The sequence below is a fragment of the Heterodontus francisci genome, chromosome 3 (assembly GCF_036365525.1).
Source record: "Heterodontus francisci isolate sHetFra1 chromosome 3, sHetFra1.hap1, whole genome shotgun sequence".
Taxonomy (NCBI): Eukaryota; Metazoa; Chordata; class Chondrichthyes; order Heterodontiformes; family Heterodontidae; genus Heterodontus; species Heterodontus francisci.
Genome location: NC_090373.1, coordinates 35,521,188 through 35,546,559, shown reverse-complemented (window position 1 = coordinate 35,546,559; position 25,372 = coordinate 35,521,188). Strand labels below are relative to the sequence as shown.

Here is a 25,372-nt window from a genome sequence, read left to right as displayed (position 1 = left end):
TTCTTCGTTGAAGAGAACAGGGAGGGCTGAATTTCAAAGAATGAATGCATTGTTACAATTTCCAACACACCAGTCATTTACATATAGGCTTCTCTGCATGCTGTCACACAAAGCGTGTACATTGAAATGCTGGAAGCCCTTCCTGGGGAGAGGGGTTTTCTGTGGAGGCTCAGAAAGCAACATGGGTGCCATTTTTGACATGCTGGAAACCAGTAACCTCATAACAATGGATGGTCTGTCTCACAGCTGCTATGCTGTGATGTGGAAGGTGATGAATATACCACCTTTTCTGCAAGATCCATCAGTCACCTGGACAAATGCATGGCAATTCTACACCCTGCCTTATATTACAGAGAACTCCCATGGCTACCCGAAATAAACCTGTGCTGTGGAGATTGAATCTTGCTACTGCATGGCAAGTGACCTAAAGAATCCAAAGAAAAGGAGATTGTATTCGCAAGTTGGTGCCAGAAAAGATGATACTCCTGGCCTAGTGTCTGCTCTGGAGCTTGCCCCACAGCAGCACTCCACTGTCCGGTGACATTCAACAGAACATGCTGGATTCTAAATTTTTAAACTGCTGGATGGCAGATATAGGTAAAGCGGTATGGGAAAACTCAAAAATTTCCTGTGGCCTAAATAAAATTTGTACAGAGAAAAATCCCAGACCGGGGCATGGCAACTCTATGAAATCAGCAGCATTGTAGAAAGATTAGGAGATTCTGACATGGAAACTTTATGGCCTTCAAATGACACTAAAAATATAGGGCAAGCATGTGATGAAGCCCAGCTCCCAGATTCTCTGATTTGAGTTCCCATCAAATGAAACTCCACACCAGGGGTGAAACCTTCCAAAATTGACCTTAATATTCTCAGAATTTAATTTCAAACGTTTGTTACATGCTCCTCATTCTTTTACTAATCTGTTTGCACCAAACCTCTGCGGGCCGAGGAGTACTGTATAGTTGTAAAGCTAAAGTCTGAATGTGAAGATCGGGAGAGGTGTCGGCGTGCCAGTATCTTCATCTATACAGAGTTGGCGAGGAAATAAAATGTAGCATGACATTCCTAGTCCTGGTGAAAGAGACTATCCAGATGAAGAGTAATTGAGCTGCTGGGAACTACATTTTCAGCTTTTTGTTACTTAAATTTCAAACTCTATCTTTGATTGTTCTACAAGCTATACTGTCAGAAGGATGCTGTATTGCAATAGATGGATGTTGACTGCTGGCACCAAATATTAGTAGTTCATTCACCCATGTTTCATCTGACTATGCTTATGCAAAATGCAAAACATGAGGTATCCTACCATGGCATATCACATTATTTCAAGTACTCCAGTGCAACATTGAGTTTGATAAACAACATTAAATATTATGGTTTAAGTACTTGCAGCATGTCTGTTGAGCTCCATATCATGGCTTGTAACAGGCCTGAGCCACCTTTGAGTTGGTATTCCTGTTCAGTGCTTTACAGATAAAGTGACCAGCTTCCATTAACTTGCATAAATCTATTCCCTAGATTCAATAAAGGAAGAAAATGTATTTAAAAAGTGGACTAACAATAAACATTTACAAGTTTTGCACTAGTAGTCATTTACTTGAAACACAGATACAAAAATCAATATGAAAACTAAACTACAAAGAAATATTAACAGAACAGAAATGGGAAGGTTAGGATTTTTTTCAGTAGATCAAATATGGGACTGTGTTTGAGGTTTATAGCCTTGAATTTGAACATTGTCCAAATCTACTGCCCTAAATTTAGGGAGAAGTTAGCAAAATCACTGAAGAAACGGTATAGAATCTTAGAATCATAGAACTGTTGCAGCACAGAAAGAGGCCATTTGTCCCATCATGTCCATGCCAGCTCTCTGCAAGAGCAACTCAACTAGTCCCAGTCACCTCCACTTTCCCTGCAGTCTTGCAAACTTTTTCTCTTAAGGTGCTTGTCCAATTCCCTTTTGAAAGCCATGATTCAATCTGCCTCCACCACACTCTGAGGCACTGTATTCCAGATACTAATCACTCACTGTGTAAAAAGGTTTTTCCTCATGTTGCCTTTGGTTCTTTTGCCAATCACCTTAAATCAGTGTCTTCTGGTTTTCGACCATTCTGCCAATGGGAACAGTTTCTCCCTATCTACTCTGTCCAGACCCCTCATGATTTTGACCACCTCTATCAAATCTCCTCTCAACATTCTAAGGAAAACAATCCCAACTTCTCCAATCTATCCACGTAACTGAAGTCCCTCATCCCTGGAACCATTCTCGTAAATTTTTTCTGCATCTTTTCTAAACCCTTCACATATTTCCTGAAGTGCGGTGCCCAGAATTGGACACAAGACTCCAGTTGAGGCCGAAATGGTGATTTATAAAGGTTCATCTTAACTTCCTCACTTTTGTACTCTATGCCTCTATTTATAAAGCCCAGGATCCCATTTGCCTTTTCAACCACTTTCTCAACCTGCCCTGCCACCTTCAACAATTTGTGCACATATACCCTGAGGTATATGAGGTTCCTGCACCCCCCTCCCCACTTTAGAATTGTACCCTTTATTTTATATTGCATCTCCTTGTTCCTCCTACCGATATGTATCACTTCACACTTCTCTGTGTTAAATTGGATCTGCACCATGTCTGCCCATTCCACCAGCCTGTCTATATCCTCTTGAAATCTCACCATCCTCAGATTTCACAATACTTCCAAGTTTTGTGTCATTCGAAAATTTTGAAATTCTGCCCTGCACATCCAATTTTCTATTTTACTGGGGCTCCTCGGTGCCACACTCAGTCAAATGCTGCCTTGATGTCAAGGGCAGTCACTCTTATCTCACTGCTGGAATTCAGCTCTTGTGTTCATGGTTGCACCAATGTTTGGCTGTAATGAAATCTGGAGACAATTGGTTCCAGTGGAATCCAAACCAAGCATTGGTTATGATGGAGTTGGTTGAGTGACAAATATTGTTTTGAACATCAGGAGCATTCCCATACTCTCCGTTGAAACGTGCAGTGGGCTTTTTTACATCTTAGATGGAGCTTCGGTTTAGCATCTTAATCCAGAAGACAGCACTTCCCACAATGCAGCACTATCTCAGTACTGTAGTGAAGTTTCAGCTGAGATTTACTGCTTAAATCCTACAATTCCTGCAAATTAGGTGGATTGCCCTCTACATACAAACTGCTCTTCCATCAAGTGAGGCTCTGTGTCAGGACCACTATTTCATAAAATATTCCCCTTCTCATTGAGCTTTATTTTTGCATGGCGTTCTGTGGTTCTGACAGGAAATTGAAATGAGTCTTCAGATGATGGGCATCTTGCTTATTTCCCAGGTGCAAACTAGAAAAAAGGGGTTGCAATCCATTAGCTGTCATTGTGCTTCATGTGTCCTGGAGCATGTGTGCAGAGCTGTCACCTGAAACAGGCAGATGCATTTAAGTCACATGATATAAGCGATCCAAGAACACCTTCGACATCATTTTCTGGGGCCTTGCACCTCAGATTCGGGGAATTTAAGGCTGTCGCCAGCCTTCCCCAACTTCTAGAAAGGCAAGGTTTGCATTACAGGATCAGCAACGAGGATCAGCAAGGCTAGACGTCACCTGGTTGCTATTTTTGGACAGCAGCATGAAGCCTCCACAGCTATCAGTCATTAACATTGTTAAAATTAGGAAGGCCAGGGTACGCTAATCAGCAGAACCCAGAAATGTGTTTGGGCTCAGTTTCAAGCCAGTCGAGCACAGAGCAACAACACACCACCAAGTAACACTGGAGTAAATAGAGTGAGGAAAAGCTACCCTGATACACATCTAATTGGTTGGTTTCAATTTAAGGAACACAGAATCGAAAGTTCGGAATGGTGAAAATCCACTGAAAAAATGATTTTTAAGTATACTCCAATTTTCAGAGTTTTCCCCCCAAAATAACCTGAGCTGCAATCGATGGCGGGAAATTTTAAAATGCGTCCTTCAGAAACAGAAATAAAGAACAGCAAGCCCTACACACTGGAACAGTTAGTAGTATCATTTGGGGGTAGAATTTCCACTCGGTTACTCCTGGTCTCCAGCCATAATATTGGCAAAAGATTGGCAGTAACACTGGTAAAATGTTGTAAACAGCATTTTCCACCCTATCCATGGATTTCCACCGATCTGCCAGATTTACAGCTGGAAACTGGAGCAATACTCATAGATGTTCTACCCTCCTTTCAATTATATGATTCTTGAGTAAGAATACTGTTACACCAATATGCTTTGTTGCATGATAATTTTCTTTAATCCACTGACTGGAGATCTGAATTTATATATTTAAAAAAAAATACATTTTTAAAAGACAAGCTGCCAACAAAGTCATCCTTTCAGCTTAAGGTGATCACCTAGTTTGCTGCAAAGGATTGTGAGGGGAGATACAAAATGTCTGCTCAGTCCCCAGCGAGAACCAAGACCCAGGAAGTTTAAAGGAACTACCTGTTCTCTCTGCAAGCAGAGAAATACTGCTAACTGCTATGTTTGAATCACTGAGTGACTGTCATGTGACAAGCCCCTCCCCATCTGTGGTTTTTAGCTGGTGTTTTCTCTGCAGCAGAGGAGAAGCAACTGGACTCTGACATGTGCAAACCCTAAGTGGAGGTCCCTCTCTCTTTCCATTCTAACTTGAAAGCTTTCAAATCCAGCTTGCTCACTGAACACCCTTGCATATTTCGGCTACAACCAGAAACACTTTTGGAGGGAATCATCCACATCACTATCTCTGAGAGACTTAGTGAACCAGTCATCTACCTCTTCAAACTAACACCCTCAGGACCACCGAATTCAGCTGGAAGCCAGCCAAATCCCAAACTTCACAGACTGCATGCCTTTTTTACGGACTCTAACTCAATCAATCTACCTTTCCCCACTCTGTAATCTATTTGAGGTGTGTAAACCTCTAGTGTGTGTGTGTGTGAGAGTGAAAGTTGGCGTGTTGTTTATTATTTTATTAGTTTGGTTTAGGTACAATAAAGTTAACATCTTTCTTTGTTAACTCAAGAAATCCTGTCCAATTGGTTTTAGTTATGAGCATAGCAAGTAAGTACAAAGAACAAAGAACAGTACAGCACAGGAACAGGCCATTCGGTCCTCCAAGCCTGCGCCGATCTTGATGCCTGTCTAAACTAAAACCTTCTGCACTTCCGGGGACCGTATCCCTCTATTCCCATCCTATTGATGTATTTGTCAAGATGCCTCTTAAATGTCGCTATGTTTCCACCACCTCCCCTGGCAGCAAGTTCCAGGCACTCACCACCCTCTGTGTAAAGAACTTGCCTCGCACATCCCCTCTAAACTTTGCCCCTTGCACCTTAAACCTATGTTCCCTAGAAACTGACTCTTCCACCCTGGGGAAAATGCTTCTGACTATCCACTCTGTCCATGCCACTCATAACTTTGTAAACCTCTATCATGTCGCCCCTCCACCTCCGTCGTTCCAGTGAAAACAATCCGAGTTTATCCAGCCTCTCCTCATAGCCAGTGTCCTCCAGACCAGGCAACATCCTGGTAAACCTCTTCTGTACCCTCTCCAAACCTCCACGTCCTTCTGGTAGTGTGGCGACCAGAATTGCACGTAATATTCCAAGTGTGGCCTAACTAAGGTTCTGTACAGCTGCAACATGACTTGCCAATTTTTATACTCTATGCCCCGAACGATGAAGGCAAGCATGCTGTATGCCTTCTTGACCACCTTATCCACCTGCGTTACCACTTTCACTGACATGTGGACCTGTACGCCCAGATCTCTCTGCCTGTCAATACTCCTAAGGGTTCTGCCATTTACTGTATACTTCCCATCTGTATTAGATCTTTCAAAATGCATTACCTCACATTTGTCTGGATTAAACTCCATCTGCCATTTCTCCGCCCAAGTCTCCAACTGATCTACATCCTGCTGTATCCTCTGACAATCCTCATCACTATCCACAACTCCACCAACTTTTGTGTCATCCGCAAGTAATTAAACATCTAATGAATTGACCAGTACATTCACTTTCAGAAAGAATTAAACCTGTTGTAGTCAAACAAGGAGAGGGAAAAGAGGGCAGCCCTTCAACCCCTCCTCACTTGACTATAACAATACACTGAGAAAGGTCCAAAAGAAAAGGTTTTCTACAGGAACAACAGCAAAAAAAAAGCATTTGTCACACCAATGTGCTTTGTTCAATGATAATTTTCTTTAATCCACTGAATTTATATTTTTTGAAGAAATTTAAAAAAGAACAGATAAGAAAGATGACTTTGCTATCAGCTTAGGATGGCCACCTAATTTGCAACACTGTAACCTACATTGCAAGGCCTGTGAGGGAGATGAAATGTCTGCTCAGCAGCCAGCAAGAAGCAAGACCAAGAGGTTTAAGGGGACTGTTTGTTCTCTTTCTTTTAGCAAGAAGAGAAATACTGCTAACTGCTTTGTTTGAATCACTGAGTGACTGTCTTGTGACAAGCCCCTGCCCATCTGTGGTTTTAAGCTTGTGTCTTTCTGTAGCAGAGCGGAGAAGCTTCTGGACTCTGACACTTGCAGAGCTAAGTGGGGGTCCCTCTTGCTCGCTCCCTTTTAGCTTACAGGCTTCAAACTGTGCCTGTTGACTGATCACCTTTGCATATTCCGGCTACAATCAGAAACCCTGTTGGAGGAAATCATCCACATCGATGTCTTCAAGAGACCCAACAAATCAGTCGTTTACCTCTTCAAACTAAAAGCCTCAGGACCATCGAATTCAGCTAGAAGCCAGCCGAATCAACAAACATCACCAGACACGGACACTAACTCAACAAATCTACCTTTCACCACTCTGTAACCCATTTCTGTGTGTGTAAACTTCTAGTGTGTGTGTATGTGTGAGTGAAAGTTGGCACATAGTTTATTATTTGAATTAGTTCCATTTAGTTATGATAAACTTAACGTCTTTCTTTGATAAACTCAAGAAAACCTATCCAATTGGTTCTTGTTATGATCATAGCAATTAAGTCATCAAACACCTACTGAATTGACATGCACTTGAAGAAAGAATTAAACCTGTTGTGGTCAAACAAGGAGAGGGAAAAGAGGGAAGCCCTTTGAACCCTCCACAATTGACCGTAACACATTGCAATCAAATGTATCAAACCACTGTCCCAAGTTCCAGTAGAGAATGCCAAACTTTAACTCATACAAGAAAGTGATATTGTTTAGCTTCTGATCTAGCAATCCATCAATTTTAAAATTCTTTTAAAATCTCTCCATGGCCTCACTCCTCTCTATCTCTGTAACTTCCTCCAACCCTACACCAGTTTGAGAACTCTGCGCTCCTCCAATTCTGACCACTTGCGCATCCTTGATTTTCATTGCTGTATCATTGGTGACCATGCCTTCTGTTTCCAAGGCCCTAAGCTCTGGAATTCCCTCTGTAATCCTTTCTGCCTCTCTAAGACACTCCTTTAAACTTACCTCTTTGACCAAGCTTTTGGTCACCTGTGCTCATAGCTTCTTATGTGGCTTAGTGTTTGTTTTAGAAATTTTGTTTTATAGCACTCCTGTGAAATGCCTTGTGTCATGAAAACCACACCTGCCAAAGTGAGCCATGTTGGTTTCGTCATATGGAACATTAATTTTGAACTGTTGCTGGACTGAAAAAAATGGCTTGGTTTAAAAGACCACTGAAACATGGCTGCACATTTTACATTCTAATAGACTGTTGAAAAAAAGAGTCAATGGAAACTGCTCACTGATTCAATTAACAAACATTGGTCTGTGCAACCGTGATCCACATCTTGTCTGTGTAACAGACATCACTACACCCCACCCCCCGAAACCCCGCACCGAGAGTTTTGAAATCCACAAACTGCAGGAAAGGCTTCCAAATAAGGGGTTAGTCACAGGACTAACCTGCTGGTCAACCTGCAGTTTTGAATTGTGCTCACAGAACAGTGGAAAAGAGACTGCAATTTGAAGACAACAGAGAAGGAAGGTCGCTCCCTCTCTCACGAAGTTCCAGAGGATCCAATGAAGCCACTCAAACCTCAAGCGAGAAGACTCCAGCAGCTAAACAAGTTTGAAAGTGTGCACTAGGCCCCAATGAGAACTGCAAGACGACTGCAATCAAAGACTTTACATCAAACCTAACAACTAGTAACTGAACTTCAGCTATTACTTTAAAGCTTTCCCCTTCTTTCTCCTTCTCTGTCTCTATTTGCCTGTGCGTTTATCGTGTATGCATGCTAGCATGATCACGTCACATATTTCTAGTAGTTTTAACCAAATTAGAGTTTTAAAGGTTAATAAACTCATACCTTTTTTGTTTAAATCGAAGAAAACCTGTCTGGTTGATTTCTTTGCCATTGCAATTAGAGAGCGGTGAATGAGGATTCACTGAGGGGAAGGTAAAACCACGGTGTTTTAAAATTTAAACCCTGTTGCGGCTAAACTAGGCAAAGACTGAGAGGGGAGCCCTAGACCCCTGCCTCACCTGGTCATAACACCTTGAGATGTTTGATTACATTAAAGGGGCTGCATAAATGCAATTTGTTGTTGTTGAAGAATTTATCCTTTCCCCTTCATGCTTGTAGTTGCTTCATATTTGTGTATAGCTCCAACTGTGATACTTATCTGGCATACATAGCTGCGTCTTCACTTAGGTTGAGGGCGATGCTGCTTGAATGCTTGTGTTCACATTCCAATTGCCAAGCTATACTAAAGATACTGTCATGAAGACCCCACCAGCCAAGAATGAGGCATATTCATTTCATCATATAAGCATTAATTTTAAAGTGCTGCTGGCCTGAAAAGATGACTTGCTTAAAGAGATAACAGCAGTGGCTGGGAACATTTGCATGCTAAGAGACAATTGCCTGGAGAGACAATGGAACTGCTCCCTGATCCAATTAACCCAAATGGATTTTGATTACCAGACATTGAATGGGTAACAGGCCAGCATTCCATCCCTCCCCCCACCGCACCTCCCCCTCTGCCCCCACTGCGGGTGTCTGCTAAGATGAAAGGAATCCACAAAAACACAGGAGCGTTTGTTAAAACACAACTAGTCACATGACTAATCTGCTGCCCAGGTTTGGTTTTGAATTGTGTTCACATAACAGTTTGAGTCAGACTGCAACTTGAAGACAAAAGAGAAGGAAGGTCTCTCCCTGGATACCTCTCTCTCTCTCATGAATTTCCAGATCCACTGAAGCCACTTAAACTTCAAGAGAGAAGATTCCTATATTGAAATAAGTTTGAAAGCGTGCACTGGGCTCCAACGAAACAGCAACATTTAACTGCAATCAAAGACTCGACATTGAACTCAAAAGACAGTAAATGAACTCCAGCTATTGTTTCAAACTTTTCCCCTTTATTCTTTCCCTCTTCCATCTCTATCTGCATGCGTATGCATGCTAGCGTGGTCGCGCCGCGTATTCTTCGTAGTTTTGACCAAATTAGAGTTGTAAGGTTAATAAGCTTACATCTTTCTTGTTTACGTCTAAGAAAACCTAGCTGGTTGATTTCTTTGCCTTACAATTGGACAGCAGTGAACAAGGATTCACTGAGAGGAAGCTAAAAATACGGTGTTTAAAAAAATTAAACCCTGTTACGGTCAAACTAGGCAAAGGCTGAGAGGGATCCCCTAGACCCCTTCCTCACCTGGCCGTAACAGTTCTGTGAATTCTGGGTGATGAGTATCCTAGAAGTCATACATTTGTCAAAAAACAGTAACTTATGGTCATAATAAAGAGGGAGAGAATGAGAGCAGAACTACAAATTTAATGACCCAATCAGATAGAACTGTGAGTGAACCATCGGAGGAAGGAGCAGTTCCACTGGTGCTGTAATAGAGAACACCATCAATGAATACAATGAAGCTCAGAAATGGGAAGTTGAATGGACAGATCCGATGCAACTATTTCACACAGCAGCCAGGTGAATATTTTGAATGGAGTCTCCAAGGAGGCAATCAGGCTTTTAATGTCAGGGAGCTGAATCGGCATTTTGTGAGAGGTTGATGTGGAAGATAAAGGTAATGAAGCATGAATGCTGTTTTTGAACTCTGGAACCAGCCTGATGGATTGAAAATATCTTTTCTGCTTTGCTGTGTTTCTACTGTACCGCTGATCATTTTTGTGCTTCTGATGCTGCCTGTGAATTACTGATACACAGGTGTGTTACTTGGGAAGTTTGCAGTCACCAAGAGAAGTGTATTCACTTATTTTTCATAAACTATATACTGCTTCTTTAATTCATATAACGAGACAGAAAATCAGAGGGATCAGTCACTCAAATTTTCATCATGTACATCCAATGTGTGAAGCTCTATGTCAGGAACACTTGAGATGAAAATTTAGCCCGAAAGGTCCACAGCTAATTAGATGTCGCAATACATTTTACTGGAGCTTGAACAATTCTCTCCCCAACTCTTCATTCAGCAAGGATGTTTACTGGAGTTGGTTGATGCAAGATCATTTATTTGTGCCTCCCCATTAGTGGAGCCCAGGTGATTTCCCAAAAGGAGGAAGTGAAATGAAAAGCTCGGTGTTGGTTGCTCTCATGCACTTCCTAGGAACGGGTTACAAAGCAGATGAAGGCTGTAGTGGGATTGGCACTCACCAGTCGTCATGGCTTGCCTTGCCATTGGGTAAAGATTGCCAGCCCATCAAGATTGTGCAGTTGTCAATTGCACACCAACTTCCTCACATTAAAAGAAGGCACGCAAAGTCCTCTGCTAGGGACACCAAAAAGCCCCACGGCGCTGGACGCGTGGATTCGGAGACAGGGCTGTGAACCTGGAGGTCTCTAGTCACAAATCTGTACGTAGGCAGTGGTTGCCGGATGGTTGCTGGGCTCTTGGAATTGAGACAGAAGTAGCTCTCTGGCAACAGCATTCATGGCTGAGCAGCCCTTTTTAGGCTCCCCTCTGCTCACCTCACTTGAGGAAGGGACTAGAAAAGGTGCCCAAATATAGGCTGCACCAAACTGTCCTGATCAGGAAACTGCGCCTGGTGGGATCACTACCCTGGTGGTCGAAAACACACACAAGCAATTAAATGCAAGAATTTCCGTACATGGAATGTGCGCACCCTTATGGACAATCGAAATAGTGAATACCCAGAAAGGAGAACTGCCATAGTTTCTCAGGAGCTTGCGAGAAATAACATCAATGTTGCAGCTGTGAGTGAAATGCGACTGCCTGTGGAAGGCTAGCTTAAAGAGGAAGGAGCAGGAGGATACACTTTCTTCTGGAAAGGGAAACCAGAGGAGGATTGTTGCTTCCAAGGAACTTGCTTCGCCATCAAAAATAGAATCACAGATTTACTTACAGAGCTTCCAAGTGGCATTAACAAACTGCTCATGACCCTACTCCTTCAGCTTAGTGCCAACCCATGGGCTACAATCATCAGCGCTTATGCTCCCACTCTCAATTCTACTGACGAAACCAAAGGGCTCTTTTATCCAGCTCTGGATTCTGTATTGGCAGCCGTCCCAAAACAAGACAAACTGATTCTTCTGGGAGATTTTAATGCCAGAGTTGGGCATAACTGCACCATCTGGACGGGCAACATCGGGAAAGAAGGAGTGGAGAATTCTAATGCCAATGGTCTTCTCCTCCTCACCAAGTGCACTGAACATGGGCTCACCATCACAAACACACTCTTTCATCAGAAAGATAAAAATGAAACAACATGAAAATACCCCAATCCAAGCATTAGCACTTCCTGGACTATGTCATTGTCCAAGCCCGGGATAAGACATCACCAGAGCCATGCAGGCTGCAAACAACTGCTGGACAGACCACAAGATTAGAGATACAGCACTGAAACAGGCCCTTCGGCCCACCGAGTCTGTGCCGACCATCAACCACCCATTTATACTAATCCTACACTAATCCCATATTCCTACCAAACATCCCCACCTGTCCCTATATTTCCCTACCACCTACCTATACTAGTGACAATTTATAATGGCCAATTTACCTATCAACCTGCAAGTCTTTTGGCTTGTGGGAGGAAACCGGAGCACCCGGAGAAAACCCACGCAGACACAGGGAGAACTTGCAAACTCCACACAGGCAGTACCCGGAATCGAACCCAGGTCCCTGGAGCTGTGAGGCTGTAGTGCTAACCACTGCGCCACTGTGCCGCCCCAAACTTATATATATTTCACCATGAACATATGCCTGGCACCCAAATACCAAAGATGCTCAAAGATATCCAGGAGAAGATTTAACATCCACATTCTCCAGGATATAAAAACAAGATAATAATTCCAGGTGCAAATTTCTTCCTGTCTTGCTCTCACAGTTTCCAATGATGCCAATGTGGAAGGGTTTTGGGACAAAATCAAATCTGTGATCCAAGAGACACACACCCAGATTATTGGGTTTGAAGCTCGCAGGCACCAAGACTGGTTTGACGAGAATGATAAGGAAATACGCAAAATTCTCGATCAGAAAAGCCAAGCCTTATTATGTGTCAAAATCAACCTACATCACAGCAGAAATGAGAAGAATACTTACTACTCAAATCTGAAACTCAGAGAATGATACATGTCATCAAGAATAAGCGATAGGTAGAGAAAGCCGATGAAATCAAATGTTACGCAGACTGGCATGACATGCACAGCTTCTTCCAGGCCACCAAGACCATCAATGGACCAAAAACAAATGGTCCCTCCCACCTCTGAGCTGAAGATGCATTAGTCTGAAAGGTGATGCGGCTATCCGAGACCGTTGGGAGGAGGGCTACTAGAACCTTCTCAACCAGGAGTCAACAGTATCAGACAAAACCATCAAAACAATCCCTCAACAGCCTGAGAGATTATATTTGGGTCAGCTGTTAACACTTGCTCAGATACAAAAGACTATCCAACAGATGAAGAATAACAAGGCATGTGGTCCTAACAACATTCCTGCAGAGATCTGTAAAGGTGGTGATCATGAACTCTTGCTCAAACTCTCTCACCTTATCACAAAAATCTGGAATGAAGAGGTATTACCTCCTGACTTCTGCAATGCCATCATGGTTCCATTTTTTATGAAGGGTGATAAATCTATTTGTGGGAACTATAGAGGCATATCCCTTCTGTCCATAGTGGGGAAGATTCTCACACAAATCCTCCTGAACCTCCTCCTATCTATCAGGGAAAACATACATCCAGAGACCCAAAGTGCTTCCGGCCATCCAGGAGAACCGCAAATACGATCTTTGTCACTTGATTAATCCAAGAAAAGTGCCTTAGAACAAAGCAAAGAGCTCTACATGGCCTTTATTGATCTGTAAAAGTCCTTTGATTCCATCAACCGTGAAGCTCTTTGGTCCTCCAGAGACGTGGATGTCCAGCAAAATTTGTTACTATCCTGCAACTCTTGCATGATGGTATGACAGCAACTGTCCTTTGCAATAGATTGCAGACCGAGCCCTTTTGTATCCAAACAGACATTAAGCAAGGCTGTGTAATTACATCAACTCTCTTCACTACTTACATCATGCTGGTCATGGAACTCATTCAAAACCAACTTCCACAAGGGGTTATGATTGAGTTCTGACTTGACGGGAAGCTTTTCAACGTTAATGGGATGAGAGCCAAGACTAAAGTGACTCTCCAGTACATTCATGACTTGCACAATGGCAACAACTGTGCAGTTGTAGCCCACACTGCAAGGGACATTCAGACCACCCTAAACCTCTTCAACTCCACATACAAAAGGGTTGGTCGCTCACTCAACATCAGCAAGAACAAAATCATCCACCAACCTTCCCACGGACAAGCACCTACATCTCAGCTATTGTTATTGACAGGGAAACTTCAGAAGTCTTTGAACACGTCCTATATCTTGGCAGTGTCATGCAGGCCTCACCTGCCAAGCATGAGGCATATTAATTTCACCACTTGGACATTAAATTTCAAACTGCTGTTGAAGAAAGGACTTGCCTTACAAAATTGCCAGATCTTGGCTGGAAAAGACATTTGCATATTAACAGACAGTGTTTGCAAGGACAACGCAGCCATTCCCTGACACATTCAACCCACAATGGACTTTTGATCACAAGACGTTGAAGGTGGGGGAGCTTGCTTTCCAGATTGTCTGCTAAGATGGCCGAATACACAAACAGACATGGTCAAACCAGATAGTCACATGACTAACCTGCTGGGGAACTTGAGTTTTTTGAATTTGTACAAACAGTTTGGCAGAAATGTAGAATGCTCCTGGACTGAGAAGATCTCATGTACTGATGTACAGGCCTGCTACCCGACTCGATCCCGACGGGACCCGGGGTCAGGTCGCACTTCCGGGTCCAGCATTCGGGCTCGGTCGGGTTTCCTTTGCAGACCTTTACAAGGGGGAGCTAAAAACATGGTGCTTAAAATTAAACCCTGTTACAGTAAGACCAGGTGAAGGCTGAAAGGGAACCCTAGACCTCTTTCTCACCTGGTCGTAACAGAAATTTGGGTGCTACTGTTCTGGATTTTACCCACAGACCATTGAGAGGAATTGGAAGTGGCAAGCCAAATTGTTCCCAATCAAAAAAAAGCAAGATTTCAATACAGGTTTTCTTGTGGTGGTGTGTGCTTGAATACTAACATGTCTGTAACTGAAGCTAGTAGCTCTCCAAGACAGAGTGAAGTAACTTGGATTAACTTAAAGGCACTGTCTATGGAGGAGTTGAGGAAAATGGCTGAGTAGTGTGGGATTACTGTATGTGTCAAGGCTAGGAAGTCTGAACTCCTAAGGCTAGTGGCCAACCATTTTCCCCGTGAATCTGAAGAAGCAGAAACATGGTTAGAAGCACACTCTGACAGGGTATTGTTAGCAAAGATATAATTGGAACAGAGGAAATTTGAATTTGAGGAGAGGAAGAGCGAAAGAATATTCCGGAAGGAATGCGAAGAGAAAGAGTTGAAGTGGCTTGAGTTAACTAGGGACGACAGAGTAACCCCAGTGAAAGCATGGACAATATGGAGCAGCATAATTCAGGGCTGGGTACGAAATTGTTAAAACTCGCTCAATTAATTCCAAAATTAAATGAGGAGGATGCAGAAGAATTTTTGTGTCCTTCGAGAAACTGGCAAGGCAGCTAAAATGGCCAACTGAAACCTGGTCTCTTTTATTACAAAACAAGCTAACTGGAAAAGCCCATGAGGTTTATTCCTTGCTGCCAGATGAGAGTTCATCAAATTATAAACTGACAAAATTGCTATCCTCGGGGTATATGAATTAGTACCCAAAGCCAATTGCCAAAAGTTTAGAACCCTCAAGAAGCAAGCTCATCAAACTTATCTGGAGTTTGAAAGAAGTAAGCAGCTGGCTTTTGACCAGTGGCTGAGGGCTGTTAAAGTACAGCTCAGCTATGAGAATTTCAGAGAAGTAATTCTGTTAGAGGAATTTAAACACTTTCGTCAAGTCTCCATAAAGACCCATGTAGAAGAGCAGCGAGTCCAGAGAGCCCAGCAAGTGGCTATTCCAGCTGATGAGTTTGCTTTAATTTATAAGTCAGTTTCCCGGGGAGAACATTTCCTAGTCAGCCCCACAAATCCGAAAGGGACAAAGGGTGGGAAGCTGATAGGAGACCAAGCAGTCCTGGGAGAGAAAGGAAAGCAGGAGACACAGGGGGCCCTCCTCTGGCCAAAAATGAAGGTGCTGTGAGCAAGAGTGAGACCCAGAGACCTGTGTGCTTCCATTGTAATAAAGCAGGGCATTTAAGAGCTGACTGCTGGAAACTAAAGGGGAAACCTGCAGGGTAATCAGGGCACACCTGCTCAGTGAAAGAGAAATGACTCTGATGGAAAGCACAGCAGGACAAGCTGTAACTTTAACTGCAGTAAGAGTGAAACCCAGGAAGTCTACCACTGCAAGTGCAGGAAAATTTAATAGGGTTCCTGAGGATTATCAGGGTTTTGTCTGAAGGGAGAGTAGTCCCATATCCCTCAAGTGGGACAAGCAAGCCCATAGTGATTCTCAGGGACACTGGGGCCACTAGATCCATTTTACTGGGAAAAGGCCTGACCTTTCCCCCAGAGAGTCCAGTGAACACCAAAATGGTGGTGAATGGTATTGGAGGGAAGTGTATGCCTATACCTATACACCGGATGCCCCTGGAGTGTGACCTAGTTTCAGGATCAGTGACCACAGGGATTGTCCCTAGTTTGCCCATGGATGGGGTTGACCTGTTCCTAGGTAATGATCTGGTGGGGGTGAAAGTGGCAGCCCCCCCAGAAATGAAAAAAAGAGCACAGGAGGTCAGAGAGACATGGCAGTGGCAGGAGACAGACCCCTGCAGTTTCCCTGAATGTGTAATGGATCAGGCCATGATCAAATCAGCTCTCCCAGAGGAGACTGATTTATAGCACTGCAGGCAGATGGCCAGGTCTGTCTGTCTGAGACTTTCTTTGGAAAGTTAGGAGACCCAGGGAATGAATTGAATGCATTTTCCCTAACTGAGGCTCAGTGAGCCGACCCAGTATTGCGAGAGTTAGCACAGGCTGCCCAGTCTGAAAGTGAAGCAGAGGGAGTCTCTGATTGCAACTATTTAAAGAATGAGGTACTGATGAGGAAATGGAGTTCTCCTCACAGACCTGACAGCAAGGAGTGGACAGTTAGTGGCGCGCAGAGGTACCGGAGAGAAATATTAATAAGGGCCCCACGGGACTACAGTGGCTTTACATATCGGTATACGAAAGACCAGAGTCTGCATAAGACAGCAGTTCGACTGGCCAAAACTCCACAAAGATGTGGTGGAGTACTGCAGGAGTTGCCACATGTGCCAGGTTAAGGAGAAACCCCAACCTACAGTGAAACTTGCACCCCTAATTTCTGTACAGGTGTTAGGAGGACCCTCCAGCAAAGGGCTAGTGAACTGTAAGGGACTCCCGCTGAGAACAAAAAGGGACAGGTAGGCACAAGGCTGGCATAAGGTTACTCAGGGAAGTATAAGAAGTGACCAAGAGGGCAGGTTAAAGGAAGTCCGGGAGGAATTCTGGATGAAAACCCTTATTGATCGGTCAGCCAACCCTGAAAAATGTTAAAAGTTAGACCCCACCTCCTCCTACGTAAATGCAGACTCAAAACTCACCCCACCAGAGTTGCTAACAACATTTACAGGAATCTGCAGAGACAAAGAAAGACTTCTAGGCGGCGGAGAAACCGTGAGGGTGGTGCCTCACATAGGCGAAGTGCCATCGGGGAGTGCAGTAAAGTCTACACAAATACCTGCAGGCAGGAATGTCCTCTGGGACAAAGGGGAGATGAGCAAAGAATCCTCCCCCACAGTCAGAACCAAAGAGAAACCACCCATCCCCCTTTTCAGACCTCAACAGGCAGCCATGGAAATGGGCAAACAGAAGAGAAATGTCCCCAAAAAAATTAACCACATGTTTATTGGGATGCCAAACAGGGGGCAATTAAAGCAGCATTGGCTACAAGAGAAGACAGGTTATAATAAGTTTTAGGACTTATGAATGAATCGGAATGAATGAGAGAACTGCATGAGTTTTTCTGTATCTTCCATTTTTCTCTTGACCTTTTTAATGAAATGTGCTTTTCTCAAATCGCATTTCATTCCACTGGATGTGGAGGTGTCATGCAAGTCCCCACCTGCCAAATATGAGGCACATTGATTTCGCCACATGGACGTTAAATTTCAAACTGTTGTTGAAGTAAAGAAAGGACTTGCTTTAAAATATTGCCAGATCTTGGCAGGAAATATATTTGCATATTAACAGACAGTGTTTGGAAGGACAAAGCAGCCATTCTCTGACACATTCAACTCACAATGGACCTTTGATCACAAGACGTTGAAGGTGGGGGAGCTTGCTTTCCAGATTGTCTGCTAAGACGGCCAAATACATAAACAGACATGGTCAAACCAGATAGTCACATGACTAACCTGCTGGGCAACCTGAGTTTTTAAAATTTTTACAAACAGTTTGGGCAGAAAGCAGAACGCTCCTGAACTGAGAAAATCTCTCCTGGCTGGCTCGCCACAGCCTCTCCTGTCTGTCTGCTCCCATCTCTTTCTTACAAGCCTCTGAATCCACTGAAGACACATGAACCCCAAGAGAGAAAAGTCTCCTACAGCGAACAAGATTTAAGTAGAACACTGGGCCCCAATGAAAAGCAAGATCTACCTACAATCAAGGACTCTACTCGAAGAACCGTAACAAAAACACTTCAGATATTGCTTCAAACATTTCCACTTTATTTTTCTTCTGCTTTTTTCTGTCTCTATGTGCATGTGTGTATCGCATCAGCATGCTAGTGTGGGGCAGGTCGTGTATCCTTAGGCATTAACCAAATCAGAGTTTAAGTTCAAGTTTATTAAATTTCAACTTTTCTTCTTTAAACATAAGAAAGCCTGTTTGTGCTGGTTTCTTTGCCTTATAATTGGAAAGCAGTGAACAAGGATTCACCAAGGGGGAGCTAAAAACACTGTGTGTGTAAAATTAAACACTGTTACAGTAAGACCAGGTGAAGGCTGAAAGGGAACCCTAGACCTCTTTCTCACCTGGTCCTAACAGCAGCTACCTTTCTCAAAAATCACCATTGAAGTAGAGATCCAGCACAGAATCGGCAGTACTAACGCAGCCTTCCAAGAAGTTCAGATCCGTGTCTTTGACAACAGAGATCTCCATAAGAAGACAAAGGATTTAGTTTACAATGCTGTTGCTGTCACCACTCTTCTATATGGCTGTGAGACTTTGCTCACCTACCAAAGGCACCTCAGGTCACTGGAGAATTTCTACCAGTGGTGTCTCTGCAGGATACTCAAAGTCAAGTGGGAAGACAGGTGAACAAACTCCAGCATCCTCACCGAAGTCAATTCCTCCAGCATTGCAACCATAATCATATGAAATCAGCTCCACTGGTCTGGACATTGCATCCGCTTGCCAAATAGTCAGCTTCTGAAGCAGATCCTCTTTTCACAAGGATGGCACCCAATCTCAAGGAGGACAGAGAAGACATTTTAAAGACACTCTGAGGCCTCATTGAAAAGGGGAAAAATTGACATCAGTGCATGGGAGGAACTTGCCGCTAACGGCACTATGTGGCGATGCCTCATCCAACAAGCCACAACACCGTTGGAAATTGACCGCATAAACTCTGCTGTGGAGAAGTGTCAAAAGCGGAAGGACAGAGAGCAGGACCCTGGCTTGAGAACCCCCTCTCCCTCAGGGCAACACGTGTCCTCTCGGCGCAAAGACCTGTGGTTCTGGGATTGGCACAAATCATGAACCCTGGCAGACATCATCCTTGTTTCGAGGGACTGACGATGATGACGATATAACAGAGAGATGGAAGGAAAAGAAAAGAGAGCAATGTGTAAATAAAGTGTGTCCAACCCTCAAAAACTGAAGTATCTCACCTGATGCAAATCTTTTCAATGAGTCAGCCACATTGGATTTAAATGGAGTACATTTATGCTAGTGGTCTGATCTTTGTGAGGTTATCCCTGCACAATATGCCTGCACATTTAGAGACTTGCAGCACCTGCTCCTATTCAACTGCACCTCTAGCACTGAATGTAAATAGGAAATAAATAACGGTTGTTAAATTAAGTCACAATAATTAGACTTGAGACTTAATTCGATAATGCAAGTGTGAGGCTAATACGTTCTCAGAAAGCCTATTTTGTGTCACATTTATTTCTTGCTCTCAGGAGTACAAAATAAAATTAAATTTAACTAAATGATTTTTCTTGATTTGCAATGGGTAAAGTGCAATTAACCACTGAAAGCAAGTTTCCATTGTAGCCATACTGATAAGATCACATATCAAATTACATACAAGACAAAGGGCAATGGTCAGAAAATCATATGTTGCGCCTGCCTGAATTTCTGATATGACTTCTGGCGGTTGAGGTTCCCTGTCAGAATGGAGAAATTGGAAAATTACCCCTGTAAATCGAACTTGTAGCATGGTAAGCCAGGAGTATTAATTATTTAAGTTCAAGTCTTCTAACTCAAACAAGCAGTGAGCCACTCAATAACAGGAGCACACAATCATGTCAGATGATAGTTAAAATGATAGCTTTGTAGGCTTTTGGATCGAGGGAGTGAAATCAAGCGTCGGGGTCAGGAAGAAGGGAGAAATAGCAGGGGGAACCAGTTGCGATGGGGAAAAGCGGTTGCTGCTGTGATTGGTTCTTTTAATTTGGGATTGGAAGAAGTTCTCATGCTCCTCCTGGTTCCACATTCAGCTAATTTCCCTACCTTCTTTGTTGCAAGTGATCCCTAAGCCTCAGGACAAGCGGAACTTTTTTGTGGGGGGGGAGGGTGGGGTGCTTCAAGCAAGCATTAGGTCCCTTATCTGAATATGAAAAGAGTCTAATTGGTAAAAGGTGCATATTTTACCCAATATGGCTGGCGACACACTTCAGGATGCAAATATGCGGACCCACCATATTGGGGCCTAGTAATCTCAGTAGCACCCAAAAAATGGTTGCTGCATGGACCAATTTCTAGGCCCTAATGTTTCTGTCTTTACTACCCCGTTAAACTGATTATTCCAAACATATATCACATTTTCTGATCTTCCGGCTTGCTAGATCTCTGCTCCCTTTATCCTGATAGTTATACCTTAGGGGCGTTGATGTTCCCGTGACAAAGATCAGGAAAATGTGTCTCATAAATCATTAAAGAGTAAGAGTTTTGTTTATCTCTTCAGATACGTATCCTTAAAAACATAATAAAATTTGCACTGATTAAATATTTTAGGAAGAAGTCCAAGAACAGTTTATTTTAGAAATATAATACAGGACAAATTTGAAAAGCAACTCACCGTCTGAATACCCAAACCACTTAGCATGTACACGACATCTTCTGTGGAAACATTCCCAGAAGCACCATTGGCATAAGGACAACCACCTAATCCAGCAACAGAGCAATCCACTACACTGATCCCCATCTGTATAAAAGAGAATATAATGTATGTATGTATTTAAAAAAAATTAATTCTCAGAATGTGGGCATCGCTGGTAAGGTCAGCATTTATTACCTCCAGGTCTGTCGCCACAGCACCCCAGGCCTGTCCTCGGCTGTTTCTCACACTAGGGCTACCATGTCAACCATGGCTTATATGGTAGCAGTCTCTGAGTTTGAAGGTTCTGAGTTCAAATCCCACTCTAGAGACTTCAGCACAAAAAAATCTGTTCTCTCAGGTGGGCGTTAAAGATCCAGGGCATTGTTTCAAGGAAGAGCAGGGGGGCGGGGGTTCTCCCCAGGGTCCTGGCCAATATTTATCCTTCACTCAACATCACTAAAAACAGATTATCTGATCATTATCACATTGCTGTTTGTGGGAGCTTGCTGTGCACAAATTAGCTGCCACATTTCTTACATTACCACAGTTACTACTCTTAAAAAAACATATTCAGTTGGCTGTAAAATTTGGGATTTCTTGAGGTTGTGAAAGGTGCTATAGAAATTCAAGTCTTTTTTTTTTAAACAGGCCATTTCCAGACACTGCTCCAACAATTATTATTTAAACTTTTAAAAAATATATTCCAGCTGTCATCCATTTTACCCATATTTTTACCAGTGCATGTCTGTCCCTGAGATCAGGACTCCGTACACCAGCCTCTATTCTCATCTACCTCAGTTATTCACATCGGCCTGACTGGGCCTGTTGGCGTTATCGCCAGCCCCCACTCACACAACTTTATTGACAATCTGCATAGCATTCTTCAAACTTACACCAATTCTAGCTTCATTTTTTAGAGTCATGGATTGGAATTTTACGCTGAGGTGGCGGCCCAAAAATTGGGGGCAATCCCACCTCCGTTGGGCCTGAAAGCCATGCTGCAGCCCAGGCCCTTAATTGGCCTCAGAGGGGACTTCTGCCCCTCTGAGGCAGGAAGTCCCGCTTCCTAGAGCTGCCGGCCAATTAGACTGCCTGTCTGCTACTGGTAAGAGAACAGCGGCAGCAGGAGGAGGCCCTTAAGCGAAAATGGGTAAGCAACGGGAACAGTGCCTCGGACCACCCACTCAATTAAGCGCTCCCCCCCCCCACTTTCCAGCCCACTCCTGGAATGGGTGGGACGGGGCGTGTAAAATTCCAGGCATATAGTCATTTACGGCATAGAAGGAGGCCATTTGGCCCATCAAGTCCATGCCGACTGCATGGAGCAATATTTTAATTCCTTAAATGATCTTACCTGATCTTCTTCCGTTGGATGCCACAGGTGTGCCTGAAAAGAGGTTTCTCAACAGAAACCACATCATCTTAGAATATATAACATTGAGAAAATAAGATTTTTTTATGCTCAAATCTCCCGGGGGAGAATAGAGAAAACAGCAGCAGGAAAATACAAAACCATTTAAGGTGCCAATCTTCAAACTATGCACTGCCGGGAGAGATCTCACCCCCACCCACATCCTCCCCCACCCCAGGCATGCATTGCCAATATGGATGGAAAATTATTGCAAGCACTGCACGGGCACATGGCCATCAGATGTGGTTCTCCATTGATGTTCGTCACACTCACAAAAGGAACAGTTATGTACTAAATTAAACAGGAGCAATTATGAACTGTAAAAATGAACTGGTAAATTAAACTGCAGAAATTGGACACATTTTGCTGCAGACAAGATGGAGTAAGAGGTCAGGTGACCCCACCTGTACTGCAAATTGTGATTGTTGGAGACAAAACCCTTCGTCACATCTGGACTAGTTCAAGGGAAAGCACACTAAAACGCTAAACATTTTTTTTATTCACTCGTGGGATGTGGGCGTCACTGGCAAGGCCAACATTTATTGCACATCCTAATTGCCCTTGAGAAGGTGGTTGTGAGCTGCCTTCTTAAACTACTGCAGTCCATTTGGGGTAAGTACACACACAGTGCTGTTAGGAAGGGAGTTCCAGGATTTTGACCCAGTGACAGTGAAGGAACGGCGATATAGTTCCAAGTCAGGATGGTGTGTGGCTTGGAGGGGAACTTGCAGGTGGTGGTGTTCCCATGCCTCTGCTGCACTTGTCCTTCTAGGTGGTAGAGGTTGCGGGTTTGGAAGGTGCTGTTGAAGGAGCCTTGGTGATTTGTTGCAGTGCATCTTGTAGATGGTACACACTGCTGCCACTGTGCATCGGTGGTGGACGGAGTGAATGTTGAGGGTGGATGGGATGCCAATCAAGTGGGGTCCTATGTCCTGGATGTTGGAGCTGCACCCATCCAGGCAAGTGGAGAGTATTTCATCACACTCCTAATTTGTATCTTGTAGATTCTGGATAGGCATTGGGGAGCTAGGAGGTGAGTTACTCACTGCAGATTTCCCAGCCTCTGACCTGCTCTTGTAGCCATAGCATTTATGTAGCTGGTCCAGTTCAGTTTCTGGTCAATGGTAACTCCCAGGATGCTGATAGTGGCAGATTCAGTGATGGTAATGCTATTGAATGTCAAGGGGAGATGGTTAGATTCTCTCTTGTTTGAGTTGGCTGGATTCATTGCCTGGCACTTGAGTGGCACAAATGTTACCTGTCACTTATCAGCCCAAGCCTGGATGTTGTCCAGGTCTTGCTGCATCTGGCCATGGGCTGCTTCAGTATCTGAGGAGTCGTGAATGGTGCTGAACATTCTGTAATCATCAGTGATCATCCTCACATCTGACATTATGATGGAGTGAAGGTCATTGATGAAGCAGCTGAAGATAGTTACCTTCCGGGAGCGGAGCAGAGAGGAGAGCAGTCGAACCTCTTCCAGCGCGCCGGAGTTTTGAAAAAAAAAGCAAACAGTGACGTCAGAGGAGAGCTGCAAGCTGATTGGTTGGTGAGTAGCAGCTGTTAGAATATCTTAAAAATAACAAGGGGTAAGTTTTTTTTGTTGGAAAAAAATCTCTGGTGATAAGGTGAGTACTACTAAAGTGTTTTTTTTAAGGACTTTAGATTGAAGTGGGTAGAACAAGGCCCCTAGTGTAATTAGTATTTTTTAATTAAGGGGGTAACTAATTAACCTAAGGGTAAGTCATGGTCGGAGAGCTCAGCTCAGTGATATGCACCTCCTGCACTATGTGGGAAATCAGGGATGCTTCCAGTGTCCCTGGTGACCATGTGTGCAGGAAGTATATCCAGCTGCAGCTACTGGCTACCCGCATTACGGAGCTGCAGCTGTGGGTGGATTCACTGTGGAGCATCCACGATGCTGAGGAAGTCGTGGATAGCACGTTTAGTGAGGTGGTCACACCACAGGTAAAGGCTGCACAGGCAGAAAAGAGATGGGTGACCACCAGACGGAGTAGCAGGCGCAGGCAGGTAGTGCAGGAGTCCCCTGTGGCTATCCCCCTCTCAAACAGATATACTGCTTTGGATACTGTTGGTGGGGATGACCTCCCAGGGGAAAGCAGCAACAGCCACGTTTGTGGCATCATGGAGGGCTCTGCTGCACAGCAGGGGAGGAAAAGGGTTGGAAGAGCTATAGTGACAGGGGATTCTTTCGTAAGGGGTGCAGATAGGCGTTTCTGTGGCCACAAACGAGACTCCAGGATGGTATGTTGCCTCCCTGGTGCTAGAGTCAAGGATGTCTCGGAGCAGCTGCAGGACATTCTGAAAGGGGAGGGTGAGCAGCCAGAGGTCGTGGTCCATATTGGTACTAATGACGTAGGCAGGAAGAGAGATGAGGTCCTGCAAAGTGAATATAGGGATTTAGGCAGAAGGTTAGAAAGCAGGACTTCTAGGGTTGTAATCTCAGGATTACTTCCTGTGCCACGTGCTAGTGAGGGTAGGAATAGGAGGATTAGGCAAATGAATGCGTGACTGAAGAGCTGGTGTAGGCGGGAAGGCTTCAGCTGTTTGGATCATTGGGATCTCTTCTGGTGCAGAGGTGACCCGTACAAGGACGGGTTGCATCTAAACTGGAGGAGGACCAATATCCTTGCGGGGAAGTTTGTTAGTACTACTCGGGAGGGTTTAAACTAGTCTTGCAGGGGGTTGGGACCCAAAGTATTAGTCTCTCCGATGAGATAGTTGAGGCAAATGTAGAGGTTAAAGCAAGCAAGTCCAGTAGGCAGGCCGGGCAGGGGCAGGACAGGGAGCGTGGAAGGTCTGGTAGGCTAAACTGCATTTACTTTAATGCAAGAAACCTTACAGGTAAGGCAGATGAACTCAGAGCATGGATCGGTACATGGGATTGTGATATTATAGCTTTTATGGAAACGTGGTTGAGGGATGGGCAGGACTGGCAGCTCAATGTTCCAGGGTATCGATCCTTCCGGCATGACAGAGGTGGTGGTAAGAGAGGAGGGGGAGTTGCACTATTGATTAGGGAGGACATCAGAGCAGTACTTAGAGAGGATAACCCGGGGGAAATGTCCAGCGAGGCCATATTGGTAGAACGTAGAAGAAATAAGAAAGGGGTGATCACTTTGATGGGATTATACTATAGACCCCCCAATA

General features: G+C 44.0%; 1 protein-coding gene across 1 annotated transcript in view; it reads right to left on the bottom strand.

Moving 5' to 3' along the window:
• The window catches only part of hmgcll1 (3-hydroxymethyl-3-methylglutaryl-CoA lyase like 1), a 260,435-nt gene that overhangs the window by 494 nt on the left and 234,569 nt on the right, over positions 1 to 25,372 (bottom strand). The window contains exons 8-9 of the mRNA XM_068017323.1: positions 20,770 to 20,895; positions 1,390 to 1,517 (exon numbers count right to left, since the gene is read on the bottom strand). Coding sequence (XP_067873424.1) covers positions 1,416 to 1,517; positions 20,770 to 20,895 — 228 coding nt within the window. The 3' untranslated portion in view covers positions 1,390 to 1,415. The remainder of the gene's footprint in view (positions 1 to 1,389; positions 1,518 to 20,769; positions 20,896 to 25,372) is intronic.